This window comes from Perissodus microlepis, chromosome 10, assembly GCF_051167445.1.
Source record: "Perissodus microlepis isolate ML-2025 ecotype Zambia chromosome 10, ASM5116744v1, whole genome shotgun sequence".
In the NCBI taxonomy this organism is placed as follows: Eukaryota; Metazoa; Chordata; class Actinopteri; order Cichliformes; family Cichlidae; genus Perissodus; species Perissodus microlepis.
Genome location: NC_140470.1, coordinates 11,701,460 through 11,715,313, shown reverse-complemented (window position 1 = coordinate 11,715,313; position 13,854 = coordinate 11,701,460). Strand labels below are relative to the sequence as shown.

The 13,854-nt window shown below is 41.7% G+C and overlaps 1 protein-coding gene across 1 annotated transcript; it reads right to left on the bottom strand.

The window, feature by feature from the left end:
• Nucleotides 1-1,002: 1,002 nt before the first annotated feature.
• Nucleotides 1,003-12,593, bottom strand: slc6a7 (solute carrier family 6 member 7). The gene is made up of 14 exons (XM_084942003.1): nucleotides 12,298-12,593; nucleotides 8,801-9,026; nucleotides 8,186-8,317; nucleotides 7,304-7,514; nucleotides 5,591-5,729; nucleotides 5,348-5,482; nucleotides 5,155-5,258; nucleotides 4,933-5,057; nucleotides 4,726-4,838; nucleotides 4,492-4,629; nucleotides 4,298-4,397; nucleotides 3,934-4,052; nucleotides 2,586-2,759; nucleotides 1,003-2,488 (listed from the first exon to the last, which is right to left on the bottom strand). The coding sequence occupies exons 1-14, from the start codon at nucleotides 12,364-12,366 to the stop codon at nucleotides 2,318-2,320; spliced, it is 1,956 nt and encodes a 651-aa protein (XP_084798129.1). The 5' UTR covers nucleotides 12,367-12,593; the 3' UTR covers nucleotides 1,003-2,317.
• Nucleotides 12,594-13,854: the final 1,261 nt, after the last annotated feature.

The following is a 13,854-nucleotide window of genomic DNA, read 5'->3' as shown; positions in this document are numbered from 1 at the left end:
CACTGTGAAAAATGTCTAAACTTTTTTGTGTGGACAGTCACATCTACTTTATTTATAGCCTGTCTTTATAGGTTAAAAGTATTGGTATTGCTATGTATTGCAGTACTGGCCCTGTATATACTCGTTATTGGATTGATACCAAAATTTGCAGTATTGCACACTACTACTACTACTTTGTGTGGCACAGATTCAGCAAGGTGCTGGAAACATTTCTCAGAGATTTTTAACCATTCTTATATGACGACATCCCACAAATGCAGCATATTTTTCTGTTACAGGGCCACGATGCAAATCTTCCACCCACAACATGGTGACTGTGGTGGCCATTTGACTACAGTGAACTTGAAGTCATGTTCAAGAAACTAATTTGAAATTATCTGAGTTTTGTGATATGACACATCATCCTGTTGGAAGAACCTATCCTAAGGTAGTCATAAAGGGTTGGTCATGGTCAGCAGCAATACACTGTGGTACAATTTGAATGCTGCTTAATTGGTACTAAACCCTAAGTAAACCCTAGAGATGTTTGGGTCTAAAAATCCCAGTAGATCAGCAGTTTCTGAAGTACAGAGACCAGTCTGCCTGGCAACAACAACCACACTCAGTTCTCTTAAATCATCTTTACTTCCTATTCTGATGTGTGGTTTAAACTTATAAGGTCATCTTGACCATGATTATATGCCTGAACTCATCAAGTGGCTGCCATATACCGGTAACTAATTAGTAGTTGAACAGCTGTACCTAACAAAGTGGTCAATGAATGGATGTTGTTAAGAGGCAGACTACCACATGACTGGCCTCTGTGATCACACTAATTCTTCTCATTAAGTTAAGTTAAACTGTTATGGGCTATATATACTCAACCCATAGCTTCAAGTAGTTTTTAATTGGCCACTATAAAAAATATACAATAAGCAAAAGGAACCGAAGAAAAATGTTCTTAAATGTTTATGTAAAGGTTTATGAAGAGATTCTGCAAGAAAAGAATAAAAAACCCTCGTGATGATATTTATTTTGTAATTCTGAAATTCAGAAAGGGATTAAAAACGCATAATTTACGTACTAGTAAATTGCACAATACATTTTTAAGCAATAGCTTGCAAAAAAGCTAAATTAAAACTAAAACCTGCAAATTTATACTTTTGTTTTCAACTTCAGAAAATTAAATAAGCAATTGCACATTTTCCAAAAAAATTAATTTCTTGGCAATTATTTCATGGTTCAGGCTTTAAATGCTTAATCTGAGAAGACAGGTTCTGTGAGCCCTCTTAAACAGATGAACACTAAAGGGTCTTCATGTAATTTCTACCCTGTATGTTCTGATGTTACTGTCATCAACTTTACAACACAGAAGATTGTTGCAAATGGGGGGCAAATTTAAAACCCCAACAAAAAGCATGTCCAGAGTACATTTAACTCAAATGACTTAATTAGCTTTCCACTTAAAAAACAAACAAAAAACACAACTAAAAATAAAAGTGAGAGTAAACGACTGTCAAATTCAAGTATCAGTCAAATTAAGAGAAAAAACAAGCAAATCTATCTACAGTACTATTTTAGTATTTAGTTGTTACTCAGTTGTATTTAGATGAGCAAAGACAAGTTTTCACTAGACATGACGCAAACACTACATCTTCTGCATAACTGCGGGAACCTGGTTATTTGAAATGCAAATGTTCAGAGTCAGGAGTCTTCTTGCATTGAAATACAGACAATACCATGAGAAATAGTTCATTTGGCAACATATTGTATAAATAATGTATTTATTCTACCAATCATTTTCGCAATCATTCATTTTAAAATGGAATTTAAAATATTCTTGCTTCAGTGCAGCTATGTTTCAACGCCATTTAGTCTGAAAGCATGATGATTCGTGGTCACTTCTCTGGTTCCATCAGTGGCATGAAGGGTAACTGTCACAAAGTTATTTTCCTCCTTGGACAGCAGCTGCTGGCAACTGTCAGTAGCAGTTCATTGCACTGTGCTACTATAATAATAAATAAGTTCAGCATTTACATTGCAACATCATCTTCATTGACGCATTCTCATTAAATCCTGCATATATATGATAATCCAAGCTTCCTCTAAAACCTCGTAGCCTTACATTCTAAGCAGTGAAAAAGAATTTGAAAAATCTATATTTATGTACATAATAGTATAAATATAGCAGGTATTCGATACTGCCCTGACACAGGACACAGTGTGAGCGAGCATAGCCTCCAGAGCTGAACCTCAGCCAGTAACAAAATAGTAAATTCCTCTATCTGTTTAGAGCAAAGTCTGCTCATCATGGTGTATTCACAAATGCTCTGTTCCCTTATGCCTGGCTTCCCATGTCCCACGTCATCGCAGTAATGTCCATGTCGGTGAGCGTGACTGTGTACGGGGTGTCCACTTGCTCAGGCTCTACGTGCGCCTCTGCTCTCACAGTGCTGTTCAGGTTATTTTGCCTCCAGGAATTTAGTGGTCGGATTGATTTCTGGAAACGCTGTCAAAACAAAGAGAGAGAAAGCCAGAGATAATCACAAACCCACTTAAGACTGCTACTGTGACAGTAGTGTACGTTAATGAGTGGTGATACTGACTTCTTTCAGTGTTCCAGTTTCTCTGGTGATGGCGACGATAGCCCAGATGAGGATCTGTAAACAGCAGGTGGCCCCCATGCACACACCTAAGGCTTTACCCCACAGTGGATACACATAGTCGCCGTAGTGGAGTGACGTTCTGTACATCTCAATGAAGATGTATGTCAGGATGAACTATGCAACGGGAAAAGCACAGAGTGAGCAGAGGATCATTTCATCTCAACACAAAAAGAAGCAGAGAGGAGGGCCGGCACAGAAAAACTGCAGATCGAATTCCAGTTTCTCCTCTTCAATTATTTACCTGCCCCAAAGATGTCAGCACAGTGGGCAACTGACGCTTTCAAATGAGTGATGTCATTTTAGTTCCTTTGTTAGTTTCTGAGTCAAACCCTTCAGTCATTTAATAGGATACTATGAACTCTCTTTCGCGCTTTTACTAAAGGTTCACTGGTACACTTGAATGCAGATGCTAACAGATTTACCCGCTGGATGCCAAGTTCATGCTTTAGAAGCAGCAGCATAAATAACAAAGGGAGGAATTTGGTTTTAAAATGATACAAATCAACAAGCATATAATGTGTGCTACAGTTAGCAGTATCACCACAGCTACCAGAAGTGGGTTTTTTTTTTTTTACTTATTCATCCCATAATAGCTGTGCCAGATAAACAATAATGGAAACAGAATAAGATAATTTAGATCACAGAATGTAAAACATTTAAGATAAAGCAGCTTTATAGCTTCTGGACTTGAAGTCAGCCACCTTAAAAAAAATGTAATTAAAAAGAATATCAAAACTTGTATGTTGTCTGTTAGGTTGTGCACAACAAGGGTTATTTACTGTGGCTACAATTTACAGGCTTTCTCTAAATGCCTCATGACGGACACATTCACCTTATGCACAGAGATTCCCACTTAAAGACCAAGAGGAGTCACAAACCACACCTCATGGGCTCAAAAGCTAGTGTACTCCAAGTGTTGGTCCCTAGACTGGGTAAATGGAAAGGTGGGGTGAGGAAGGGCATGTGCCATAAAATCTGTGCCAAATCAAACATATGGATCCTGTGGTGAACGGGAGACAGAAAGTTGTGCTAGAGCTGTGAAAGCTAGCAGAAAACAACAACCTCAACACTGCATTTGCTCAGACATCTCACAATAGTCCTGCTAAGTCTGAACTTTTGGGTGAAGGGATGCAAAGAAAAGCAAGAAACAGCCAGGCACACTGAGACCTGCATGCAAAGATTCTTCGATTTATTAGAGAGATATTTTAACAAGCATTTGTTAGCCGTCACCAGTGCTGTTGTTATCTACTAACAACCAATATCGATATCAGTTCAAGTGTAAACTCACCAGTAGAAGAAACGGAGTGCAGAAAACCCAGCATGCTTTGAAGTAAATCAGCACTTTGCCACACCAGGGAGGGCAGTGGCGAATCATATCCAAAATGTCTTGACAAAACTGGTTGACGCCTAATAAAAAACAAATTAGGAAGAAAACAAACATTGAAATACAAGGAAGATCATTAAAAAAAATACTCATCATTCGACCAAGAAAACAGAATGTAAAAAAATACGATCAATGTTCTATTCAAAAAATAAAATGCGGGAAAACAAACAAACTTGCCATACAGCAAGTCAGTCACTGAAATGATCAAAAAAGGAGTGACATGGTTAAAGGAGTTTATTGTGAATATGAGGGCTGTGAGATGAGATACCATAGAAGAAGGAGATGCCAATGCACATGAAGAGGGTGATGATGATGAGGCCGAAACTAGTGCTGAAGGAGTCAATGAGAGTGAACCAGTAAATTCCTCCCTGTATAGACAGACAGCATGGGAAATATGACTCTTTCTGATCATATGAAGCATGCAGACACGTCAGACTCCTCATTGAAAACAAACATACTCACATCAGTGACTAACAGGAGGCCCATCAGGTAAAAGAAAAAACACAAAGCACCCAAGAATAAGGACTTTTGCAGTGGGTTTCCACGGAGGTGAGGAAACTCATCTAGCACGGCCGTAGTGATGCCCTCCATGTTTCCAAACTGTGAAGCATTAAGAAGGTGTAAAACATTAATAGGTGGTATCCGTATGTTAGACCTATATTTATGCTGCTATCTTTGTATAGAGTGCAGCCTTACCAGGGTATCAACTCCCAGCATAAAGAGCATGAGGAAGAACATAATTGACCAGAACACCGAGCCTGGCAGCAGTGCAAGGGCTTCTGGGTAAGCAACAAAGGCTAACCCAGGACCTGAAGGTAAACAGAAAAAATTGCATTTCAAAAAGCATGATATAAGTAATTAATTGTCGCTGTCTGTGTTATAGAAGCCAAATAGGTAAACTACCAGTATCTGCCACTTCTCCCACAGGAACGCCCTTCCTGTATGCCATGTGACCCAGGACTGAGAATATAGCAAATCCAGCAAAGAAGCTGGTGCAACAGTTTCCTGTGGTGATAACTATAGTGTCCCTGAAAACAAACAAACACAAAAATCAAACCATGATTACCAGAGCCATGAAAAACAAGTAAACAAATGACAAAGCAAAAGAACAGAGCCCAAACTCACCGGATGACATTGTTGTCAAACTTATTGTAAGAGGCCATAGAGAGCAGCCCCCCGACACCAATACCTAATGAGTAGAAGATCTGTGAGGCTGCGTCATTCCAAACCTGCAACACAACACACAAATATCTGCAGTTATTTTAAAGCAGCATCAATACACTGTGTTCACTAACTACCACTGTCCCATCAAATCTACCTGTGCGTTAGCCAAGCGGCTCCAGTCTGGTGTGAGGTAGAAGGCGACGCCCTGGAGAGAGCCCTCCAGTGTGGCCCCTCTGATGATTAAAACAATGAGCACAAAGTACGGGAAGGTAGCCGTCACATAAACCACCTGAAAGCAAAGACAGCAAGGACACACATGAGGCCAGCATGATATACGAGCAGAGGCCACACAAGAGTTTGTATCTGTGCTGACAATAAGAACATTGTGTTGCGTCACCTTGCCAGAACTGCGGATGCCCTTGAGCATGCACAGGAAGATGATGATCCATGCTGCGAGTAGACACAGGGCCAGGGGCCACCGCACAGGGCCTGGATCGTGAAGGCCCTCACTGTGTACTACACCCAGGACTTGCTTACTACAAGATGAAATAGCACAAATATGACCACACATATTACGCATCTGTTTTCTCCCACTTATACAATTCAGAGTTGTGTGGGGGGTGGAGCCTATCCCAGCTATCAGAAAGAGGCAGGATACACAGGGCTGTCACAGAGCTAACAGAGAGAGACATGCGTTTGCACTTATGGGTAATTTAGAATCACTAATTAGCCTAACTGTAGGAGGAAGTTGAGGAGAACATGCCGACTCTACACAGAAAAGCTCCAGGCTGGATTTAAACATTTTTGCTGTGAGGCAACTATGCAAACAAGCACCTATTACACATTAACTATATAAACAAGGCACAGCTGTTGGTCTGGATTTCTATGATGACATCGTCCTGGACGCTAAAACATTCCATATGTCCTACAAGGGAGTAAGAGAAGTGAAATTCAGTTTCTGTGGTACTCTTTGTCTACTACAATGGCTGTAATATTCAGATTTCTTTTATTTTTTTTAATTCACTTAAATAAAATTGAACCAAATTGAATTTCACTAAAGGCATAGTACGATGGCACGGTGGTTAGCACTGTTGCTTCACAGCAAGACGGACCTGGGACTGAATCCACCATCTCGCCAGGGCCTTTCTGTGTGGAGTTTGAATGGTCTCTCCATGTCTTTCAAGGTACTCCAGCTTTCTGCCATAGTCTAAAGACATGCAGTTAGTGGGGGTAGGTTAATTGGGGATTAAATTGCCCACAGGAGAGTATGAATGGTTGTCTGTCCGTCTGTGTTGGCCCTGTGACAGACTAGCAACCTGTCCAGGCTGCACCTCATCTCCTCACTCTTTGACAGCTCAGAAAAGCTCTGGCCCCCCTGCATGCAGTAAAGTGTAATAAAATACTGACTGCATTACCACCCATAAGGCTATACACCTTAAAATGAAAGAAAGCTCTTGTGATATTATGCATTTTGACTAAAAGGATAAAACATGAACACAGTGCTTTTTGTAATGATGATGTGCAAAGCCTCTGGGATTCATTCACCATGTCCCACGGACTGCTGTTGTTATCTGTACAGACAACTGCTCTGTACTGAAACTCTTATGTATTCTGTAGTAACACTGTGTTGCTGTGAAGTACTAAAAAACAGTTGACTGGGATCAAGTGTCGAGTCATTTTGAGCAAGTACTTCAGCAAGGTTTATAATTACCTAAATAATTGTATGAGAAATTTAAAATTAGTAGACTTGAATGAGAACAATTCTTGTCACTTTGTTTTGATGCAATTTGATTAGTTAAAGCTCCTGCTGCCATTTCAGATTTGCTCAAAGCCTCTTGTATGTTTTTTCTCACCCTATTGTTAAGACACAGTTGGCTAAAACGATCAAATGTGTCACTTAGGTGTGGCTTAGAGACATACCAGTGCCTTTGCATTGCTGTCATTTTGATGCAGCCATAGTATAGAAGTTAAAAAAAAAATACTTTGCAAATTAAACCCTTGCTACGCATTACTTTTTTCTTTTAATAAAACATTTCATATAATGTACAACCTTAAAAACAACACTGATTTATTCATTTATATAAAATGACCATGCAAATAAAGCACTTACTTCCAGAAAATTTCTGTCGGGGTGAGGACTTTACCAGTGGAGTCATTGGCAGTGATGTTACCACTACAGATAGCTGCATTGGCGAGGGCCTCACAGGACCAGGGCAGAGGGCTCTGGAATGAGCTGCCCAGGTAGTAAAATGTCCACGCTATAATAACGTTATAGTAGAGACACACCAGTGTGGACACACACAGCATCCCAATCCCAATCCCTGTGTAAAAACACAGAGAGGGACATGAGTACCTCAGACAAAAGCAAATGTTCTACTGTGTAAGGCAAACTGTATGTAAGACATTAGTTTCAGAACATGGTGCTTAAACTGGCAAAAAGAAATAATACTGACATTTAACAATCACTGCAGAGTTTATCACCCTTGATCGCACTATTGCCGACAGCCAGTGTTATTCTTGCTAACATTAAAAACGTTCACTTCCTTTTTCCTTTTATGAGGAACTCCGTCTCACCTTTCTCTTAAATAAGCCTGCTGGCATGACCACTCCCTAGCACAAGTAAGACATTTCTTACAGGGTTAAAATTAGTTTCTGAGAAGCCAAGCATTTTAAGGTAAGCCATAAGTAGTGAGGCAGCAATTTGTTTTGAGTCACTCAGCAGCTATTTGCATGAACTATAATGTCTGGTCTGACTGGTGACGCTGGCATTTTGACGTCAATCGGAGATTCTGCTCACACAAATCCTTCAAATTCAAACAGAAATGCTGCATAACTGTGGTCAAATATTTTGTTCTAACTAACTGGAATAAAGTACCCCCAGTATGAAATCACCATGCAGACACCATGCTAAAGTTTCCAAAGTCTTTCCACCGATTTGCTTCTGCTTTCTGTAATTACTTACAAAAAAATTCCTGCAATAGGAGGTCATTACCTTTGAGCAGAGGGCAGCATTTCCACACAGTGATCGGGCCGGCTGCTCCATACTGACCTAAACTCAGCTCCATGAGGAAGAGCGGAACACCCGTAACAATAAGCATGATGAAATAGGGGATGAGAAAGACACCTGTGAAGATTAGAAACAGGCCTCTTTAATGAAGGGAGGGAGACGACTCAATAATAACGACTTGGTTTGTGGATGCAGGCAGCCTGTAGCAGCAGGCTAACTTATAAAAATGCAATATAGACATAATCTGACTTTACTGTCAGACAAGCTGCAACATGTACGCTTTTCAAAAAGAGATGTGTATTACTTAAGGCTGGGATCAAAAAGTAAACCCCATTTCTGGCGTGTAATCGAGGAAAAACATTGTCCCTAATTAGAGGATTAGTGAATGCTTTGTGATGTAGTTCCCACTCTCCTCAGTCTTTCCAGAGGCTGTCATGGCGTGCTCTGGAAAGAGTGTGCCAAATAAATCAGCATGATGAGAAGCACACACACCCAAGGGCAGGGCAAAGAGTGCCTCATGCACAAATGAGTGTTGCAAACAATGATTAACACACACACACGCACGCATGCACGACAAGCATTTGACTATGGACCACTCACCTCCCCCATTGCGGTAACAAAGGTAGGGGAACCTCCACACGTTTCCCAGTCCCACGCAGTATCCAATGCAGGAGAGCAGGAACTCATACTTTCCACCCCACTGCTCCCTCTGGACAATCGGTGTTGGAGTAGGTAGTTGGCATTCAGACTGTGGCTGTGGTGTAGGTGTACTTGGCGGGTTGAAACCATTTTGTGTGACTGTATTTCCATTCATATGTACTTTATTCTAAAAACAACAACAACAACAACAACAAAACATCAAATTACATTGTTAGGATGTTGAAATGAGAGGGGAAATACATGGTAACTCTGATGTAAATACATATGAGGAACTGACTGTGACTGACTGTTCTGTTTGCTTTTGTCTGACAAGGTTTGTTTGCAGTCAAGTACAAAAACCAAGAACAGGCACACACACTTAGCGTGTGGTTTAACTTTTCTATCTCCTTAAAACTGTCCACTGATCTATTGCTTCCTGTTCCTCTTCCTTCCTGCGCACCATCTACCTCTAAACCCCCCTCCTCACCCCACACAAAGGGGGATTTCACACCACCTCCTCCCACCACTACTCTTCATATTCATGAAGCAGGTGTGAGGAAGCAGTTTAAGAATCTGAATGCTCGAAAAGCTCCCGGCCCAGACGGTGTGTCTCCTGCCACCCTCAGACACTGTGCAAACGAGCTGGCCCCAGTGTTTTCTGGCATTTTCAACTCCTCACTGCAGGCATGTCATGTGCCTGCCTGCTTCAAGTCCTCTACCATAATCCCTGTCCCCAAGAAACCAAGGATCACTGGACTAAATGACTACAGACCTGTGGCTCTGACATCTGTGGTCATGAAGTCATTTGAGCGCCTGGTTCTCTCCTATCTCAAGACCCTCACGGCCCCCCTCCTGGACCCCCTGCAGTTTGCGTACAGAGCCAACAGGTCTGTAGATGACGCCATCAACATGGCCCTACACTTCATCCTACAGCATCTGGACTCCCCAGGAACCTACGCCAGGATCCTGTTTGTGGACTTCAGCTCTGCCTTCAACACCATCCTTCCAGACCATCTCCAAGGCAAGCTTTCCCAGATGAATGTGCCTGATCCCATCTGCCGGTGGATCACTGACTTCCTGACGGACAGGAAGCAGCACGTGAGGCTGGGAAAGAAAGTCTCGGACTCCCGGACCATCAGCACCGGCTCCCCTCAGGGCTGTGTTCTTTCTCCTCTGCTCTTCTCCCTGTATACCAACTGCTGCACCTCCACCCACCAGTCTGTCAAGCTAATCAAGTTTGCAGATGACACCACCGTTATTGGACTCATCTCGGACGGGGATGAGTCTGCCTACAGGAGGGAGGTTGAACGTCTGGTGTCCTGGTGCAGCCACAACAACCTGGTGCTGAATGCCCAGAAGACAGTGGAGATTATTGTGGACTTCAGGAAGCACACAGCCCCACTCCCCCCCATCATCCTGACTGACACCCCCATCACCTCTGTGGACTCATTCCGCTTCCTGGGTACCACCATCACCCAGGACCTGAAGTGGGAGCCCACCATCACCTCCGTCATTAAGAAAGCCCAGCAGAGGATGTACTTCCTGAGGCAGCTGAAGAAATTCAACCTGCCAACACGGACGATGATGCAATTCTACACTGCAATCATCGAGTCCATCCTCACATCCTCCATCACCGTGTGGTACGCTGGAGCCACTATCAGGGACAAACAGAGACTGCAGCGTGTTGTGCGCTCTGCTGAGAAGGTGATTGGCTGCAGACTCCCATCTCTGCAGGACCTGTACACCTCCAGGACACTGGGGCGTGCAGCTCGGATCTCAGCTGACCCTTCTCATCCTGGACACAGTCTGTTTAACCTGCTCCCCTCAGGCAGGAGGCTCCGGTCCATTCGCACCAGAACCTCTCGCCATAAGAACAGTTTCTTCCCCTCTGCTGTTGGACACATGAACAATAACCGTATGACTGTTCCCACCACTAACACATGACCCTACGCTGTGTTCACTGCATCATTCCATGTTTGGCACTGATCACCACCTGCACTCATGTATATATCATGTATATATCTATCTACTTAGCACTTTTAATTCTTATTCTTATTTTTTATTTTATTTTATTTTATTTATTTATTTATTTTTTCTCATGTCTATTTAAGCGTTATTTATGACAGTATGTTTGCACTAAGCACCGCAGCAATTTCCTAATGTTGTAAACCTGCTCAACATTTGGCAATAAAACCCTTTCTGATTCTGATTCTGATTCTGAAACAAAGGAGGAACTGGTTTTGATGTCCGCACACACAGGGAGGAAGTCTGATTAAGATAACAACAGGGCTTCTGCTTTAAGCATTGTTACTGCATTGTTATATAGTTCACGTTTCCCTCCCATTTTTAAACACATTGAACGCCAATGTATTATTGCATAAAAACAAACAAACAAACAAACAAACTACATGAACATGAGGATGATTTGCTTCTGTAAAAGAAGTTGCTGAGTTGAGTTCTCACACACTGTTATCTGGATATTACCATTGTCATTTATCATCATTATGTGCACGTTTCTATAGCTACTGAGGATGTACAAGGCCTGTTTAAAGTTTAGCTAGCATTATAATATTTTTTTTTTCTTTTTTTACATAAGGGGAGTAGGTCTTGATAAGTGTTAAACTTCCATCTACTCCTTTTTGTACTTAAAAACATTTGTTGACACCATCAAGCAGTTTTTTGTATTTTTTTATTTTGTATTTGTATTTTTTGTTTGAATTAAACTACATTACAACTTTTGAGCCCATAATGTAGCATGTCTGAGATATTTTGTATGACTGGCTTTTACACACTTCATCAAACAGATATGATGTGGACAATCTGATGCACATGGTAAAATCTGTTGGTCAAAAAACAAAACAAAACTTCTTTAAGGTTACAGTTACTCTTGTTTCTTGTGGTGATTACTATTCTTCGACGATTAACTAACGATTAAAATCGAGATATATTTTATAAGTTGTCCCATTGAGATTTAAAGAGTGGGGGCTTAGAATAACAAGTAGCAGCAATCATTTTCAATTATAACCCCCAAACACCCTCACAGTCACTTAATATACCACAGCCACACCTCAGAAGAAAACGAATCGTTTTATTTCCCGTTTCTACACATTTGCTCCACTATTGAACCAGTCTTTCTAGCTGAGTACTCATTGTGCATGTGTGATGTACACAGCGGGGAAAAGTTAAGGTAAACACAACTGCTGAACAACTCAACCGAGGCAAGGGCTTTATCTGCTGCAGACGAAGAGGAAAAGCCTGAGAGCAATGTAGGCGGACAGGTTGGACCGCCTCATCTGAACACGGTATCTTTCAGACAACTGAAAGCGCCCGTTGGTGACATTGAACTGCTCGTAACGGGCTTCTGGGGTTACATCAAGACGCTGGCGTGTGTCTTACACCTGCACAGAGTCCTGTATGATGCGGTGAAAGCCAGAATAACAAAGTTGCATTGCTCCTACCTGCTCTGCGGTTGTGCCGCTGTCTCCAGCCGGGTTCCCGGAGGCTGCTTTGTCGGTTGTGTCCTGCATTTCCCCCCACTCTCCCTCCCGACAGAGGTGGCCCTTCGCTGTCCGGTTTGTCACTCGTCACTCCGCATTTCACAGGGGAAAGCGTTTTTTTAGGACTCCATGATGTGGTGGCTGAAGTTGAAAAAGAAGCGCTGTAGCTCAGACACAACAACAGAGTGACGAGCAGGAAACAAACCGGTGGGCGGTGAGGTGACGAGGAGACAGGAGGCAGGGCGCAGGTGCAGCTTTATCCAGGAGGAAGACACCTCCTACTCCTTCTCCTGTACCTTTGGGCGGGAACTGGAAGAGTATCGATAGCTATGCTAGTGTTTCGGTGCTTTGTTTTACATGTCCTTTACATTAATTTGAGTTTTCTGCAGTGTACGCCCTGAGCCTGTCTGACAGATACCATCAAAGGTTGACCTCACCTCTGTGTGCACCTGCAGCCCACCAACAGAGACCAAGTCAAAGATGTTCATTGATCTTTGAAATCAATGAATCAACATAAGGCTCGCTTACATAGTATTAGCTGCACACAAACATGATTCTGGTCCTTAAATACATCAGTTAAAACATTTATTTTTCTTTAGTGTGGCACAAAAAAAAAGTTTATTTTGTCCAATTTTCATAAATGTCTCTTTCTTGCTAAGAGTAGCAGCACATGAAAGCCTCCTGCCACACACAGTTAAGTGAGAGATGCTAACACAAGGTTACGTTATATCTGCTAAGTTTTTATTTATCTGTATGTAAGTTTCTGCAATACACAGGGTTTTGGTTTTTTTATGAGCTACCAGGTTCTTTTGCTCAGTTAATCCAACAAGCAGGGAACATATTTATACCCCTAACCCTTATTTAAATTACTGATTAGAAACCATATGTGTGTTGTGTTTTTAATCTAATAGATTTTCAGAGTTGTCATGTCTGTGTGATATTGAGCTGCCATCAGGAGTAGGGCTGTTTTTATTACCAGCACAGGCTAATGAGCCCAAAGAACCAGACCAACAGCAGGAGTTGGTTTCAAGAGGTTGACATAATACTTAGTGTGGGGTGTGGGGGGGTCTATGTGACTATGGTTTAGTCTTGCTCAACTGGTCTGATTTAACATTTAATTAATGCTAAACTCTGTAAGTAATCTTCACCTATGTGCCACACATGGGTTGTGATATTGTGGAGAATAAATAACTGTACCCAAATGGGTAATTTAGGAGAATAGACTGGACTGGGACACTTATCAACAAAAATGCTTTGTAAAATTGATTGAATTGAATTTTAGAAACTATAAGGACAATAGATTTAACCTGATAATTACTGTGCTTCTCAGTTCACCCTCAAAAACACAGCTGTACGTCACTTTTGGGGCTATTCAATAGGGTGGTTCACTGAAATTAGTGAAAAAAAGACAATGTTACAACATGTATGGTGTATGTATATACCCTATGTCCTCCTTAAAAGATGTGCCAAACTGAATGAAACTTTGCAGACACAACAACTTATAATGTTCATTTCATC